At 43.9% G+C, this 18,794-nt stretch overlaps 1 protein-coding gene across 2 annotated transcripts in view; it reads left to right on the top strand.

Annotated features, from left to right (window-relative positions):
* APLP1 (amyloid beta precursor like protein 1) overlaps positions 1-18,593 on the top strand; it is a 254,004-nt gene extending 235,411 nt beyond the window's left edge. For both annotated transcript variants that reach the window (XM_030212233.1, XM_030212232.1), the window contains one exon: positions 16,307-18,593. In XM_030212233.1, the coding sequence (XP_030068093.1) occupies positions 16,307-16,405 (99 nt within the window). In that variant the 3' untranslated portion in view covers positions 16,406-18,593. The remainder of the gene's footprint in view (positions 1-16,306) is intronic.
* Positions 18,594-18,794: the final 201 nt, after the last annotated feature.

Genomic DNA, 18,794 nt, shown 5'->3' with positions numbered 1-18,794 from the left:
CTGGTAGGTTTTTTCCTCTGCCCCTAGAGGGAAACCAGGGGCTTCACTTATAGCCGTTTGCAGAAAATATTGTCGCTCAGGAAACACTTTAGTTCTAATTTGCAGCCACGTGGCAAGTAGATGGGCCATCCCCACCGGCAGCCTGCGTACTGCTGCCAAGATCTGTTGCTTTGGCCCCCATAGCACGTTACCCAAAAACTTAGTGCCCATCCATGCTCTTTCCCAGTGAAGCCATTTCTTATTATTACTGGGCTGCCATTCAGCCAGGATTTTCAACTGGGCTGCTTGATAGTATAAAAAGAAATCAGGGACGCCCATCCCCCCCATCGTTGGCGGATGGTGCATTGCTCTCCTACGGACCCTCGGTGGCTTCCTTTTCCAGATATAAGCAAATACTTTTCTATGCAATCGCTGGAAAAAGGAGCGCGGTATTGGCACCGGGAGGGCCGTAAACATATACAATAACTTGGGCAATATAATCATTTTTATTGCATTAATTCTACCCGACCAAGACACTGTCATAGCTTCCCATCTATCTAATTCCCGAAAAAGTTCTTTAACTTTAAGGGGGTAGTTTGCCTGATAAAGCTGGTCTATTTTAGCTGTTATCTGCACTCCCAAATATTTGATAGATTTTTGCGCCCAAATAAATGGGTATCTCTGTTGTATCTCTTGCACTTCTTTTTGGTCTACTGACAAATTTAGGATTTCAGATTTTGCCATATTGATCTTGAATCCTGACATCTTCCCATATTGCGCAAACACCTTCATCACCCTCTGTAGTGATATGACCGGGTCTGAAATGGTCAACAAAATATCATCGGCGAAGAGCATTATCTTATGCTCGCGTGCGCCCCTAATCACTCCTCTAATGCCTGCATGCTCTCTAATTTTCCTGGCTAGGGGTTCTATAGTCAGTGCGAACAGCAAGGGGGAGAGGGCACATCCCTGTCTCATGCCTCTATAAAGTTGGACCGGATTGGATAACCCACCATTGATTTTTAATAGGGCTAGAGGCTTGTCATATATGAGGCGCATCCACTTACAGAATCTATCTCCCATTTCCAGCTTCGCTACCAGGGACTGCAGGAAGGCCCAGTCCACCCGGTCAAAGGCCTTCTCCGCATCTATCGATAGCAGCAACACCGGGCTCCCTTCCTCCTCAATCTGCTGGATCACATGCAGCAGGGTTCTTATATTGTCACTGCCTTGGCGTCCCTCGATAAACCCAGTTTGATCCTGATGGATCAGGTGAGGCATCAGCCCCCCCAATCTATTGGCCAGAATTTTAGTGAAGATTTTATAATCAGTATTTAGCAGGGATATGGGCCGGTATGACGCGCAATGTTGTGGATCTTTCCCTGGCTTCAATGTCAACACTACCTCCGCCACTCTCCAGGAATATGGCAATGTATTTTCCTCATCAAAGGACCTAATCGCCCTTAATAACAGGGGGGCAAGCCACTTCCTAAACATCTTATAAAATCTTATTGGGAAGCCATCTGGGCCCGGTGCCTTATGCGTAGGCATTCCTGCAATCGCCTCTTCCACTTCCTCTACTGTTATTGGCGCTGAAATGCCCTCTCATTCCTTCTCTGAGATCCCCTGTACGCCCAGGTCATTTATATACTCTTCCTGTTCTTCCCTATTAACTGTTTGCTCCCTCTTATAAAGTTGACCATAAAAGTCCCAAAAAGCTTTTTGTATAGCCTCTGAGGAGGTGAACAATTCACCCTCTGTAGATTTTATAGCAGCTATAGTATTGCGTTGTGCTCGCTTTTGTAGTTTACGGGCCAGTAATCTGCTAGGTTTATTCCCGAACTCAAAGTGTTCCTGCTGAGCTGCCTGTAACTGAATTGCAATCTCAGCCAGCTGTAATTCATTAAGTTGTCTACGTAGCTGTTGTATCTCACCCTCTTGTGTACTATCCGTGGGGTCTGCCTTATGGGCCTTTTCTAAATTATCTAGTTGTTGGTGTAATGCGGCTTCCTTATTTTTTTTTCCTTATCTATATGGGATTGCAAGGCAATGATATGGCCCCGCACAACTGCTTTCATACCTTCCCACATATTCACAGGACGGGCCTCTCCATTGTCATTCAACATAATGTACTCCTCAATACACTTTTCTATTGTTCGTGCATGCTGGGGGTCTAACAATATTGCTTCATTCATACGCCAATTCCTATGACCCCTCTGTTCCCTCACAAGGTTGATCACCAGACTAACCGAGCAGTGATCTGACCAGGAACAAGGCTCAATCCTGATCTTGCAAATTTTACCTCTAAAGGCTTCCTCACCTAACCAATAATCTATTCGCGAGTATGTTTTATATTTAGGAGAGTAATATGTATAATCCCTTTCAGTCCCATGGACTTCCCTCCAGATGTCTATAAGACCCTCCCGAACCATCCATTCACACATTGCGGCTCTATCCTTCTGAGCATACCCCGCTGTCCTCCCCGAGTTATCCACACACGGATTTAAGGTGACATTAAAGTCGCCTCCAATCAAAAGATGGCCTTTAGCTTTCTTCTGAATTACCCCTTCTAATTCTTTTATGAACCCCCTTTGATCTTCATTAGGAGCGTAAACATTTATCAGAGTGTATTGCACATTAAACAGTGAAGCCACAAGAACCAATTACCTCCCTCCAGGATCTCATGTCATTTCTTGCACACTCCATGGGCACGCACTGGAAAGCGCTATTAGGACACCCTTGTTTTTGGTCCCTGCAATATTGGATGCATAATATATTGAGGGATATCTCTTATGCCAGACCAATTTTTCGTGTCCACGCTTCAAGTGCGTCTCCTGGAGAAACACAACATCTGCTTTCAAGCGTATCATCTCTCTAAACATCTGACTGCGTTTCTGCGGAGAGTTAAGACCTCTCACGTTCAACGTTACACAGTTAAGAGCCATGATATCTAGTCTCATATTGTTCGCATAACCAATCCCCACTTTGCAGTCTCAGCAAGAGCACCCACAGTTTGATTATGACATATCTGACTTCCCCCCCACCCTCTCCCCCCTCATTCTTCCCTCCCACCCACCCTCAGATCCACCCTCATACATCTTAAGCACCTCCCTTCTCTTATTTTTGACAGGTGCTACCCGTGAAGGAAGTGACTCCCCCACACCCCATTGCCTCTCTTTCTGACAACAACACATATCTTCAACTATACACATGTGAGATTGAAACTTAAGCACAATATCTCTCCTCCCACACAACTCAACAGTTCTCAACTTCTTATACCAATCAGCCATCGTTTCAGCCCCATCAGCAGGCACCGGAGGCTTAGACCTCCGCTAGCCAAACCAAATCCAGTCAGCCTTGGGGATCTCATGTCAGTCGATTTGCTGATTGTTGTCGCTGCAGCCTATTGCGTCCGGCTCGCTGCCATTTTGGCTGGGTGGCCATCCCCCCTGAGGTTCCTCTTCTAGCTCCTGCGGTCGATGGTACCTCTGCTAATCCCTCTGGAAGAATTTTCTGCGCTTCCGCCATCGTTCGAATCTGCTGTAGTTTGCCTTCCTTATAAAACACTAACGCGAAGGGATGTCTCCATCTGTAGCGCAGGCCCATCTCACGTAGCTTAGCTGTAACCGGTTTCAGTTCAGCTCTCCTCTTTAATGTCACAGCCGCCAGGTCTTGATACACCTCTATGCGGTGAGCATCCCATTTAAAATCTGTGATTTTGCGAGCTGCTTGTAACACTTTCTCCTTCATCACGTATTTGCGGAAGCACACAATTATATCTTTACGCAGATTCTGCCTTGACGGGCCCAACGCCCTATGTGCCCTCTCCAGCTTGATATCATCCGGATTCATCTCAGTTCCATCTGCCGATAGGAGGGCGCTAGCCACTTTTTGTATTATTGTCTCAGCATCTTGGTAGGCTGGAGTCTCCGGAAGGCCTCCAAAACGTAAGTTGCATCGCCTGCTCCGGTTCTCTAAGTCCTCGATCTTATTATTTATTTGTTGTTGACCCAGTCTGATATCAGAGACCTGTAAATCGAGAGCTGTCAAGGCTTCCGTGTGATCTTCCATCCGCGTTTCAACTTCTTCGACTCTTTGGCCTATCTCCGCGATTTCTCCTCGCAAGCTGGCTCTCAGGGTCGTGAGTTCCTCCCGGACCGCTTTCAAATCAGACCTTATTTCCTGCAGCCAGTCGCGTAGCTCAGGCAGGATCTCTCCCAGCCTGTCCGTTTGCTCTTGGGAGGAGAATAGCTCCGTCGCCGAGTCTTGTGTGCACGAGGCCATCGCTGGTTGATCCGCCATCTTTTTTTCCTGCGTCGCACTGCCCTCAGATGCGAATTGAGTGAGGTTCACTACTCCTCCTCTCGCCTGCATCACGAATACTCCTTTCGGCGATCGGGATATCACTTTTACCTCAATTGGCTACAACTTCGCCACTGTAGGGAGGAGAGAAAGCGCTTTTCGGTCGCGGGTGTGCTGGAGCTCAGCGTTTAGGCAGCCATTCGCTCCGCTGACGTCACTTCCCTCCTTCCCTTATTCTTGGGGATTTTAATATTCATGCTAATGATCCCTCTGACTCATGCTTCTCAGTTTCTTGCTTTAACATCCTCTTTCAATCTTCAACTGTGTCCCATTGCCCCCTCTCACCAGAATGGCCAGTGTCTTGATCTTATCCTCTTCTCAAACTGCTCATTCTCCAGTTTCTGTGCCTCAACTCTTCCCCTCTCTGACCATCATCTGATAACTTTCACACTTAAACACCCTCCTCCCCAGTCCCGTCCAATCTTAACCAATACATTTAGGAATCTTCAGGCTATTGACCCTTCTACTCTGTCCTCCAGTGTTTCAAATCTCTTCTCTACCACTATTTTATCCAAGTCTGTCAATGAGGCTGTCTCTTCCTATAATACTATTCTCTCCTCTGCTCTGGATACTCTCGCTCCTCCCATTCCCTGTTCTGTAAAACGTACCAAACCCCAGCCTTGGCTGACCTCTAGAATCCGCTACCTACGTTCCTGTGCCCGCTCTGCCGAACGCTTTTGGCTGACATCCTGTGCCCATGCTGACTTCATACATTTGAAATTCTTGCTGACCTCCTTCCAGTCTGCTCTTTTACTTGCCAAACAGGACTATTACATCCAGTTGACAAATTCTCTTGGCTCAAACCCTCGACGTCTCTTTGCCACACTGAACTCTCTCCTCAAAGTGCCTTCAACTCCCCCTTCACTTTCCCCCCAGACTCTGGCTGAGTACTTTCATGATAAGGTTCACAAGATTAAACTTGAATTCTCAACCAGGTCACCTCCACCTCTCCTTCCCTTAGCCCATTCTCTCAACCCTGCAACCGTGCCTCCTTTTCTTCCTTTTCTGAAATCACTGAAGAGGAAACTACACATCTTATTTCATCCTCGAAATTAACTACCTGTTCCTCTGATCCTATTCCCACCCATCTACTTAACACTATCTCTCCTACTGTCATCCCTTTTATCTGTCATATCCTCAATCTTTCACTTTCCACTACGACTGTTCCTGATGCCTTCAAACATGCCGTAGTTACACCACTCCTTAAAAAACCTTCATTGGACTCTACCTGTCCTTCCAACTATCGCCCCATCTCCCTCCTCTCTTTCCTATCCAAGATACTTGAACGTGCTGTTCACCGCCGTTACCTTGACTTTCTTTCGTTTCAAGCTATTCTTGATCCACTTCATTCAACTGAAACAGCGCTTGCTAAAGTCTCCAATGATCTGTTCCTGGCCAGATCCAAAGGTCTCTATTCTATCCTCATCCTTCTCAGCCTACTCCTTGATACGCTGTCCTCACTTGGATTTCAGGGCTCTGTTCTTTCCTGGTTTCTTCTTTTCTCTCCCAGCGTACCTTTAGTGTATACTCTAGTGGATCCTCCTCTACTTCTATCCCTGTCAGTTGGTGTACCTCAGGGATCTGTCCTGGGACCTCTTCTTTTCTCCATCTATACTTCTTCCCTTGATACTCTGATCTCATCCCATGGTTTTCAGTATCATCTTTACGCTGATGGCTCCCAGATCTACCTCTCCACACCAGAAATCTTAGCCGAAATCCAGGCTAAAGTATCAGCCTGCCTGTCTGACATTGCTGCCTGGATGTCTCGGCGCAATCTGAAACTAAACATGACCAAGACTGAGCTAGTTATCTTTCCCCCTAAACCAACCTCTCCTCCTCCCTTATTCTCTATTTCTGTGGATAACACTCTCATCCTTCCTGTCTCAACAGCTCGTAACCTTGGGGTCATCTTCAACTCCTCCCTCTCCTTCTCTGCACATATTCAGCAGACTGCTAAAACCTGTTGTTTCTTTCTCTATAATATCAACAAAATTCGCCCTTTCCTTTCTGAGTACGCTACCAGAACCCTCATCCACACTCTTATCACCTCTCGCTTAGACTATTGCAACTTGCTTCTCACAGGTCTCCCACTTAGCCATCTCTCTCCTCTTCAATCTGTTCAAAATTCTGCTGCACGACTAATATTCTGCCAGTGTCGTTATGCTCATATTAGCCCTCTCCTCAAGTCACTTCACTGACTTTCTATCCATTTCCGCATACAGTTCAAACTCCTCTTATTGACCTATAAGTGCATTCACTCTGCAACTCCTCAGTACCTCTCCATTCTCATCTCTTCCCTACATTCCTCCCCGGGAACTCCGTTCACTGGGTAAATCTTTCTTATCTGCACCCTTTTCCTCCACCGCTAACTCCAGACTCCGTTCCTTTTATCTTGCTGTACCATATGCCTGGAATAGACTTCCTGAGCCGGTACGTCAAGCTCCATCTCTGGCCGTCTTCAAATCTAAGCTAAAAGCCCACCTTTTTGATGCTGCTTTTAACTCCTAACCCTTATTCACTTGTTCGGAACCCTTATTTTATCATCCTCACTTTAATATTCCCTTATCTCTTGTTTGTCCTGTTTGTCTGTCCTAATTAGATTGTAAGCTCTGTTGAGCAGGGACTGACTTTTCATGTTCAAGTGTACAGCGCTGCGTACGTCTAGTGGCGCTATAGAAATGATAAGTAATAGTAGTAGTAGTATCTCTCTTTCCATCTACATTCCCTTTTTAAGAGTTGTAGTTCCTGATCAAACCATTTTTCTAATTTTCTAGGTAGCTTAGACCTCAAAGATAATGGAGCAATTTTATCAAGAATAGTATGATTAATAATATTCCAGTTGGATATAACATCCTCAGGTGATCAGGAGACTGAGACAGAAATTCATCTACCTTTTGCCCAAATTGAAGCAGATCTAATTTACCTCTAGACTAGAGAGTTGCACAGGGACAAAAATCCAACCCGTCCCTGTAGGGAATCTAGTCCGTCCCCGTGGGGAATCTGACCCATCCCTGCCTGTCCCCGCAAGAATTTAACCTGTCCCCACCCAGTCTCGCAAAAATTTAATGGTACATAAAAAGAAATTCCTGTCGGCTCTCTCAGTGTCTCTCTGGGTTCGAGCCATAGTACTGCAGGCAAGGAAGGATTGGAAGTTGGAAGACTCTGGTGCACACATGTAAGACTTATCTGATTCACTGGAACTATGTACTAAGAGAGCGCCACATGCACATGCCAGTAGGCCAAGTGACATCTGATGCTCGTGCCTATGTCAGAGCTGAGGTCTGTGCATCAGCCCGGGAGCAGAGAGGATAAATAGTAACATAGTAAATGACATCAGATAAAAACCGGAATGGTCCATTCAATCTGCCCAATTGTCATAATCATTATCAATTAATGATTAAATCAACAATTAATGTGATATTATATACTTGATTATGGTTTTTCTATGGCGTTTCTAGGACATAGACCATAGAAGTCTGCCTGGCCCTATCCTTATGTTCCAACTGCTGGAATTGCCCTCGAAGCCCACTCCAGCCTATTCATCTTCTCATTTCCGGGACACAGACCATAAAAGTCTGTCCAGCATTGTCCTCATGTTCCAGCCACTGAAGTTGCTGTCTAAGCCCTTTCCAGCCCATCCTAAACCAGATTGCCATGTATGAGACAAAGACGGTACAGGTCTCTTGGTATCGGCCCTAGTTCATCACAGCCAGAGTCGCCATCTAAGTGTCACTCGACACATCCACGCACATGCAGCCATTTAAGTTTAGGTTTTTTATAACTTCTATTTTCTAATTAGAGATCCTATGTGTTTATCCCATGCCTTTTTGAATTTCATCACCATTTGTATCTCTACCACCTCCTTAATGGAGACTTTCTGTATCTGTGCTGTTAAAGCAAAGAGGAGGAGGAGACAGCACTCAAAGAACTTGGTACTCGGTAGGTGAGAGGCTGGCGCAAGTGCAGCATACACTTCCACAGGAACCCCGCAGGAACTGGTTTCGAACCCCACAGGAACTGCTTCCGTTCCCACGGGAACCCCGTAGAACGGCTTCTGTCTTCGCGGGAATCCCACAGGTTCTGTGGGATTCCTGTGACCCCCATTCCCGTGCAGATCTCTACTCTAGACTGTCTAACAAACCTAAAACTATTCTTCTTCATTATTCTTTCTTTCCAAGGTATAGTAAAATCTATTAAGAAATGGTCTGACCAAGGTACCTTCTCACATGAATTAAAAAAACAATTCACAATCATTATTTTGACCATTAGAGAATTCTATTAAATCTAACTGATGACCCTTATCATGGGATTGCTGTAATCTGGGCCATACAACTCCTGAAAGTTCTAAGAATTCAAGAAAATTCTTTCCTTGGGGGTCTAAGACATCATCATGATGCAAATTAATATCCCCAATCAATAGCACATAATCATTGTGCACTATTTGTTTTGCAATAAATTCTTGAAAAGAATTTTTACATTCCACCCATTTCCCAGGAGGACAATAAAATAAAAAAATTAAGGGAACCAATAAATGAATCTCCTGAATCTCACAAGATAAAATCTCAAGGGATGAAGTCAATTAAACTAATATTTAAAAAATTGTGTTCCTTCCTTCCCATCTATCTGTCCTGGGAATATGCAAAACTTTGTATCCCAAAGGACATAGATCTCTCAATCTTGGGTTGTCTGCTGTGGACAACCATGTTTCTGTTAGGAAGAGTAAACTCAACTATTCATTCACAACTACATCTCTGATAATAACCTTTTTCGCCATTAATCTTGCATTCACATAAGCACATGGAATAGGTGTAAATGAGACCTGTTTGCCGAAAGCCCTGGGTATCCTAAACAGGTACCTATCCCTACCCATGATTCTGGTGCTGGGGGGGGGGGGGTTCTAGTAATGAGTATCCCCTCCCAACTATTGCTGTGGCAGAGCTCAGCCACAGGATGGCCAAGACTGGGAACACTGCATCCCCCACCTTAGCTGGGCAAAGACAACTGTGACCTGTGAGCCCAGATTTGAATTTATTTATTTATCTGAATTTCTATTCCACATAATCTTATATTCTTGGTGGATTACAAGGATCACATATATAATAACAACACATGATAAAACATATCACCAAGACATACTTTATAAACCAACAAACCTAACTAGCAGTAATTGTTCCAGCAGCCATATACGCACCTAGCCATCCCATTAACCCTTAAAGCCTCCAGTTTCCCCAAATGCTTTTGAAAACCAACCTTTTTTAAAGCTGTTTTCTAAAAGTAAACAATGTTTCAATTTTATGCATTTCCAGTGGCAGAGAATTCCACAGCTTAGGCCCTAAAATTTGAAAAGTAGTGGCATACAGACCTAATAAGCTTACCGATTGGAAACTTAGAACATTCCAACAAACACTTATTCTCAGATCCTCTATGTGGAAATGTATAGTACTGGAAACTGAGCCACCAGGGGGGCTTCTAAAAGAATATTTTTAAAACTTCATAGATTTTTTAAATTATAATTAAGGCTTCTGATTTTCAGTTATAATAGGAAAACCTTGATAAAATACCCACAGTGGGGAAGTTGGAGTTTTTGGTTATAACTAAATATCTTCAAAAAATATATGTTTTTTGGCATTTTGATGACATCATACAGCAGCTGCCATCACAGCCAGATGGCATCATTGGAGTATGACTGCTAAAAAATTACAACAGCATCCCTGTCAGCCCTGGCCTACCTGCAGCGAGACTACTACATAGTAGCATAGTAAATGACGGTCCATCCAGTCTGCCCAACAAGATAAACTCATTTTACATGGTATGTGATACTTTATATGTATACCCGAGTTTGATTTGTCCTTGCCATTTTCAGGGCACAGACCATAGAACTGTAAGCATTTATAGATGAATAACTCTTCTGGGCAAAGCTACCCAATGAGTAATTCCCAGGTTCCGTTTACAGGAGTCTGGCTAAACCAACTTCCTAGCTCTGTCCAGGGGTTATATATTATAAAGGAACCTGGCTGTTCTGGGCCTACACCAGAACTTTTCTTCTGTTAGAGAGAACTGGAATAAAAGTAAAGTCACTGCTGTGAAATATATTAATTTATTATATAGGTAAGAAAATAGAATAATACACCATACACTACAGCTCAGCTGTACAATTGTAGCTCCCTTATGCTGATAAGCAACTGTAGAATGTATTGTCTAACTAAAACACTGATATCACTGGTTACTAGGTTATTACACAATCCTGATTAGTAATACTGACTAGGTCATGAAGTAATACAGTTATCAGCACATCTTCCTGATCACAAAGTTCTGATTAACCCGCCTTTGCTGAGGTAAGAACCCACTAGCTAATCCCCGACTATAGGAAATAAATCTCTGTAATCCTCACCGAACCGACTCTAGGTGGTCTCTCAGATGAAGTGGACACAGGTTTTTCCCTTTAGACTCCAGCTGTTTTCCACAGCGAGTCCCCGTCTTAGGAAACAACACAGGCTTTCTGCAGCATGCAGGATTACAGTCTCTCTGGCCGGTAGAGCTGAACCAACAGGTACTTTCTTCAGATGGTCAGTTCCCAAGGTTGTGGACCACTTCAGGTCTCGCTGGTCTTCCTGCCAGCTACCCTTCTTCCAGTAGAACCCGACAAATTCTCCCTTTCTTCTTTTCTTTCTTCTTCTGTCTGTCCTCTCTGTACTTCTCTTTCTGGTCTCCCGCTCTCTGGCCCCTGATTCCCAGGTGACCAGACAGCAACCAATCAGGATCTTGTCCAGCTCCTTCCCTGAGCAAGAAAAAAAAACCCTTTTTTTCTTCCAGTTGTTACATTGTGGTATGCATTCCTGTCTCTCATCAGACTCGCTGGCACCATGGCCTTACCCCCTGTAGCTCATCAGGGAGGTGCAAGGGTCAGGTAGCCCACTGCATATCCTTCAGTTTTTTTTAGACCTGCCAGTTATTTACCACAAGCAGAGCTCTGGTACAAACAGAAAGTTGAATCTGCTTGGTCACTGAAGTGCAGGGTCTTAGTTCACAGACTCCATCTTGACATAGTTGTATACACAGGCTGAGATCAGCAGAGTGAGGCTCACAGGGAAATAGCCCTACAGAACTCTGCCCAGCACTCTTCATGTACTAAAAGTTCTGAAGCTAACATTGAAGCCCCTTAAAATTTACATTCCAGCACATCCATATCTATTCAGTCACGATCAGGGCATAGACCATAGAAATCTGCCCAGCACTGGTTTTGATTCCCAATTACCGGCATCGCCACCCAATCTCCGCTAAGATTTCATAGATCCATTCTGTGATCTCACACATCTCCAAGGGCTGCCCTTGGTGCCTTCCGTTTCCAGCTGAGATGGCTGCACGGGTACGTGAAGCTCTTCCTCTCTGAAGTATCAGGAGGAATCATCTGCCTATCAAGCTTCAGCCTTGGCCCTGTACCAGCACCCCCACAAAGCTAGAATGTGGCACAATCAAAATATAGTAGCAGCAGCAGGGCTCTAGCCACCACCATGACTGAGATCTGAACCTGCCACTCCTGATACCAGGGAAAGGAGAGAGAGAGGGTGGTGATGGCCAGCAAAGCTCAGGGGATGCACCAGTCGCACACAAGTCCCTAGTGGTCTGGAGGAGGGACTACAGAGCAGGAACCAGCTGCAGAGAGAGTGCAGAGCACTTTCACCTTAATCGTCCATAAAAAACTCAAGTTGAGTTTCTTGTCACTATAATTGTGACTCCATTGATCATTATTGGAACAGCTGTATAAGATATTTGTAGGGAGAAAAAGGGGTTGAAAGATGAGGGGAACTAGTGTTGGGTTAAACTTTATAAATCTATCTACTTATCTACTCATAGTAACATAGTACTCATAGTGGTAGAAAACCAAAGAAAATGAGAACTGGTCAGACTGAATGGCCAACTGGTCCTTATTTGCCATAAAGTTTACACCAATTTTATATTTATTCTATTCTATTGTATTGCGGTGACTTATGTTCTGCCAACACCCAGTTAAGTACAAAGTGAATTAACAATAAGAAAGCCAACTAAACTAGCTGGGAAAATACATATATAGGAGTAGATGTTCAGGCCATGGTGGTCATCAGTTTTTAAGCCACTTACAGCTGAAATAACCCTAGATATTCAATGTTGGGCCATGTATGTGTGGTCACAAGGAAGATAACCGAGCACTAGCCAATATTCAGACCAATGCCCAGTTAACTCAGCAAAATTAGGGCAGTGTATTTCCTGGCCTATCTGCTTACTTAGCCGGTCAGCAGGTTGAATATCACCGCTAACTGGTTAAGTTCTGGCTCTTGAGCCAAAACCAGCGGAGAGATTTGCACAGATGGCAGGCGGGGTGGCTGTCATGGTGGGGGCGGATCGCAGCAATAAAAATGAACATTCTTCCTAGGCTGCTCTTCTTGTTCCAAACATTACCGATAGATGTCCCAAGGGGGGAGCTATCCAGGTTACAATCAGATCTGGGTAGGTTTGTTTGGGAGGGGCGTCAGGCCCGGCTGTCTAAACAGATCATGTGGCATTCAGTAGAGGAAGGAGGGAGAAATATGCCAAATATCTTGTGGTATTATTGGGCGGCTCAGATTTGGCAAATAGCAGTATGGTGCAAGGTAGACTTGTCCCCGGTGACCAGACTGGAACAAGTTTTGTCCGTGAGGGAACACTGGAGGGGCTGCTGTGGGCGTCCCATTCGATTCAAACATACAGAGGTTTAACGCTAAATCCGTTTGTTTCTCACCTCCTGACACTGTGGGGACAATTGAAATTAAAACTGAGGGGGACAAGGAATAGGTCAACGTATGCATGGCTGACCCAAGACCCAGGATTCCCGGTGGGGGGGGGAAAGCAGGTTATATGGAGATTGGTTCCAAAGGGGGTTAATTAGATTCCGGGACCTAATAACTGAAGGGAGGTTGAAGACATTCTCGGAAATACAAGAGTACTATGGGATTTCGGAGAAAGATGGATATGCTTACATACAGGTTAAACATTATATATTGAAAGAAAAATGGACAAAGATAGACCTTACGAGGGAGAAGCAGTTTGAAGATATTTGGGGGGCCATAGATAGAGAAGGTAAGGGAATTTCGAAGATATATGGCCATTTAAGAGGGAGGAGGTCAAATAAATTCCAATACATGTTGGCATGGGAGAAGGACATGGGGCAGGGCCTCACAGACTCGGAATGGAAGAGGGTTGGGATAGAGGCTAAGAAGGCATCGGTATGTGTGCTGGTGAAAGAAAATGCATACAAGGTTCTGAGTAGGTGGTACCACACGCCAGACAGAATAAAAAGTATGTACCCGGAGGCTTCAGACATATGTTGGAGGTGTGGGAAAGGGAAAGGCACTTTTTACCACATATGGTGGGAGTGCACAAGAATACAGATCTTTTGGAGGACATTAACAGGGGACTTGACCCAAGCTTTGGAAGTTCAATTTCCTTATGACCCGAAATGGTACCTGTTGGGCTGGGGTAACCAAAAAGGGCAGAAATGGCAATGCAGGCTCAAGAGGATGAGCCTGGCAGCAGCGAAGTCCACAATTGCAAAGCACTGGAAAAAGGCATTGGGACCCTCAAAGTTAGATTGGCAGGCAAAATTGAGGGTTCTCGCTATACTAGAACAATTAACAGATAAAAGGCAGGGAAAATATAAGCAAGAAGCAAAAGAGTGGTCTCAATTGAAGATACTCCTGGGAGACGGCACGAGCTGAGGGAGGGGGGAGGGGAGGGAAGGGATGGGGGGGTAGGGGGGATTAATTTATAAAGTTTGAGATGGTTTATTGTTAGTGAAACTTGGTGTGTGAAGCGGATGGAGCCTTAGGCATCGTGATGGAGAAGTTGTGTATTTCTTGTGTTGGTTGCTTTCTAATAAAGACAATAAATTTTAAAAAAAGTGCTAAAAATAAGTTTTAAAAGTATTTGCATTAAATCTAATTGCAGAATTCAGGTGCTGGGAGTCTGTACTTGGTTGTCATATGCTCAGATTTGTTTAAATCATATGCAAATTAGTCCGTTTTTGGGAGGTTCTCATTTGCATATTTATGAATAAAAAATGATGGAAATATTTACAGCCTTAATGTTAGGTCATGGCTCTGATCAAAAGTGTGAAGTTTGATCCAAAAACGAAGGGTTTATCTAGTGTTTTTCACTAAAAATTCCCATGAGTGTCTGTATGTTAATCTGCATTCAAATAGAGCTCTCTGATTGGATGATCAGCTTCTTAGAAATCTGCCCGGAAGGGAACATAGTGAGACAGCAACTGAGCGGGGGCGGGGTTGATGACGGCGGGGGCAGGGTTGATGACGGCGGGGGTGGGGGTGTCAGGGGCGGGGTTTGACTTTGGGCGGGTTTTGGGCTGGTTTTGGGCTCGTTTGGGTGGGAAAAAAATTTTCCACCTGGCAACCCTGCAACTGACCGTTGGTTTGGCCAAGAGAGACATGCAGCTGTGAGTTCCTGTGTGTGTTGACTGAAATTATAAAAGAGTGCCTGATTATGTGGTAAATGAGAAAATATGAGTGAAAAGAGGTTGGTGGAGATTGAAGTTTGAGGTTTCTCTAGTGAGAAAAGGATCTGAATATTTCAGGATTACTTGAAGTTTATGAAGAATAGAAAAGGGTGAATTTCAGTTTAAGAGTGTTTAAATCCTATAAGCTATATAAAGGCTAGGTAGATTTAAGTGACTGTAAGCAAGGAAACCTTAATATTTGATCTGAAATAAATATTTGATCTGAGATAGTTGATCAGAGATAAATGTTTTATCTGAATTATATCCTTTGGTGCAAGGGAGATTAGAAAAAGAATCTTTGGAAGCTAAGAGGAGTTTGCTCACATTTTGAATTAGCATTCCTATTTTGAGTTGGAAATCTTTGAAGTGTTATGAAAATACATTTTGCTTTAATGAAATTGCTAAACTTTAGAGTCAGAGACTTATCAATGAGGGATACATACAGTGCTATTTTTTCCTGAGGTCCGGCTTACTTGCCTGCTCCCTTCTGTTCCTGCTCTGCTAGACGGAGGGGGGGGCGCCAACTGATAGTCTGCAGGGGGGCACCAGAGACCCTAGGCACGGCCCTGCACTGAAGTGGTTTGTGTAGGGTCATACATATTTAAGACAGCAGCATGTGTGGATGATTTCTTGGTTCATCACAATATGAAAACACTGATATACACAGAATTTTTAAAAAGTATTATTTATTTATTTATAGAAATTACAAATTAACACTCCAAAGACAACTTTGTCAAGAAATTTCCTAGAATAACCAAGAAATAGTTAGAGAAACTCCCCACTGGAAAAAAAGAACATTAGGCATTAGTCCACAAAAGAGAGAGGGGCATGAACAATACACCATTAACTGAGAAGAAGTAAAAATAAATAAAAATAAGAATCAAGAATACGTACAAACAGCACCTAATACCTATAAAGTCCAATGACTATCATGGACCTCACTTAGGAGTTCTTGCATTCAAAAAAGAACGAAACTGTGAAGGTTCAAAGAAATGAAAGTTAGTATTATCTATCTGTAAGACACATTTACATGGAAACCTTAACTGAAATCTAGCCCCCAATTCTCTCCTTTGCCCATCTAGAGACATACACAGATTTTTAAGACACTTCTAAAACCCTTATTTGACTTGAAAATAAACTCCTAAGTTTACAATGTGTAAAACCCTATATTATTATAATAATTGTTTTTCATATGCAGTTGAATATAAATGTATTCAAGTATGCCACACAATTCTACACCCTTACCACAGAATCTACTCTATCCATGAGTTGCCATAAAGTCTTCCCTACCAATACCTACATTTTAGTTCAGAGCTTACGAGGGCTACCAAGGTATTCTTGTTAACCAAACTAATTTCACATTGAGCCAAGACATTGGGATGGGGAGATATGCAGAGCTGCTTATAGTGGTCTAACATGTTCCCTTCTCTCTTCTGGCAGGTGGACCCCATGATCAGCCCAGAGGAACGCCAGCTGAACAAGATGCAGAACCATGGCTATGAGAATCCCACATACAAATTCTTTGAGGATATGAACTGAGCGCTGGAGGGCAGCAGGAAGGAGGCAGGAGGGATTGGGGCATTTCTATGGTGACATGGAGCAGGGGGGCATACCACCTCCTCCACCTCGGAGAATGTGGCATACAAAAAAACAACATATACACAGTACTGTCCACAATGGGCTTCCACCTCCCAGCCGGATGCCATTTTGCCACCGCTGTGTAATTCAACCCCCCAGCTGGGGTTCGTATGTAATCCTATTATTATTAATGTTATTTATTAGTTTGTATTCTGCATCTTTTTGTCTGTAAAGAGAAAATTGGCTTTGGCCCGGCTGGGAAAACTCCTTGTGTGGTTACTGTGGTGACTCTTCTAGAGTTCCTGCACCTACACCACACCCCTATCTGCCTCCTTCCCACAAATTTCACATGACAAAGTGAAATGCAGACTGTAGCCAAAAGGGATAGTGTGATGAGTGCCAGTAAGCTTGGAAGGGCTGGATCAAAGGCAAGACCAAAAGGGGTAATGTCCTGGGGTGCTGACTTTCTGGGATTCTATATGTACCAAGTGTCCATTAGTGGCATAATTAAGATGCAGTCTCATCCAAGCCTGTATCACTAAATCTCAGACATTGCTATGAAGTCTCACTAATTCCCACCATTACTGACCTCACATACTGCAAAGAAGTCTCATTCATTCCCTCATCACTGACCTCGTGCTCTGCAAAGAAGTCTCATTTATTCCCCCGTCACTGACCTCGCACGCTGTAAAGAAGTCTCATGCACTGCAAAGAAGTCTCATTCATTCCCCTCATTATTTACCTCACATGCTGCAGAAGAGTCACATTCGTTCCCCCCATCCCTGACCTTACACACAATAATGGATTCTCACCCATTCCTCCGATCACTGCCTCACACGTTGTGATGGAGTCTCCTTCATTCTCCGATCTCACACACCTAGATGGAGTCTCCCTCATTTCCCCCATTACTTACCTCACACACTGTGATGATGTCTCACTCATTCTTCCCATCACTTACCTCACACACTTCAGTGGTCTCCCTTATTCTCCCAATCACTGAACTCACACTCTGCGATGGAGTCTTTCTCATTCTTCCCATCACTGACCTAACATACTGCAATGGAGTCTCACTCGCTTCTCACCTCACTGACCTCACACACTACAATCTGCTTTTAACTCTATTTATTTATTATCTTAAAGGTTTCAACTATCCTTGCTACACACATTCCCCTGTACTAAGTTCATCAGAGTTTTCTGCAAACCTCGGACCCCAAGTCTGCAAAGACTCTAGGTCCCTAGAGAGAGGCTTTGCCCTCAAATGAGGACTTGACAGCCATGTTGCTTCTCTGCACCAGCAGCAGTGTGCTGTATGTGGTGACACCGTTGTTCCTGGTGGTTTTGGATTGATTTTACAATGCAGTCCAGATGGGCCACACTCAACCATTTTGTTCCATGCTGTCAGTCAAACTTGTTGTATTATAACCTTGGTTAAAATGAATTTTCCTGTTAGAGCGACATTTTAAAATTTGTTATCAGTGCTGGGGGGGGGGGGGGGGATTAGATAATTCTCATGGCATTTGAAAGCAAATAATCTTTAGAATGATGTTTCTGTTCTGATTGCTATCTCGCTTCTAGGATATTAACATTTAACTTTCTGATCTGTAGAACGGGCAATAATCAAAGTCATTTTTAAAGGTAAAATGGTGTTTTTGCCAGTGGGAATGGGATCTTTTATTATTGCTGACTCTCAATTAGGGGGAAATTTTCTACAGGTTTTTGCCCACATTTTTAAGAGGAGCTTCTGGGATGCAGGATAAACCGCCTCCATGGTTTCCTAGAACTGAAAATTCACATGTTCTTTTAGGCAAAACAATAACCCACAGAAAAAGCAGGTGCAAGGCTGTTGGGTAACATTTCAGGGCACAAGACTCAAAGCACAACTGTGTGCTTGGTTTTTGCTTTGATGACTGGGGCAAACATCAGGGTGTGAAAAACGCCTGTGGGCTTTGCATGAGTACAGAGAGTTTGGTTATTTCCCCATCTGTATCTAAGTGTAACTGTCAGCTTAGTAGTCAGTTTCTGCACATAAAAACAACTTCATTTACATGTGGAGATCAACCATATGTATAATTTATGAGTGTAAATTTTTTTTTGTTACATTTGTACCCCGCGCTTTCCCACTCATGGCAGGCTCAATGCAGCTTACATGGGGCAATGGAGGGTTAAGTGACTTGCCCAGAGTCACAAGGAGCTGCCTGTGCCTGAAGTGGGAATCAAACTCAGTTCCTCAGGACCAAAGTCCACCACCCTAACCACTAGGCCACTCCTCCACTAAATGCTTGGGTTATGGAGATTTGATAGGGTTTGTCACGGCCGTGGTTTGCGTGGAACAAAAAATGATATGTGTATT

The sequence above is a fragment of the Microcaecilia unicolor genome, chromosome 8, assembly GCF_901765095.1.
Source record: "Microcaecilia unicolor chromosome 8, aMicUni1.1, whole genome shotgun sequence".
Taxonomy (NCBI): Eukaryota; Metazoa; Chordata; class Amphibia; order Gymnophiona; family Siphonopidae; genus Microcaecilia; species Microcaecilia unicolor.
The sequence above is the reverse complement of the archived record's forward strand: the minus strand, read 5'-3'. Positions and strand labels throughout refer to the sequence as shown.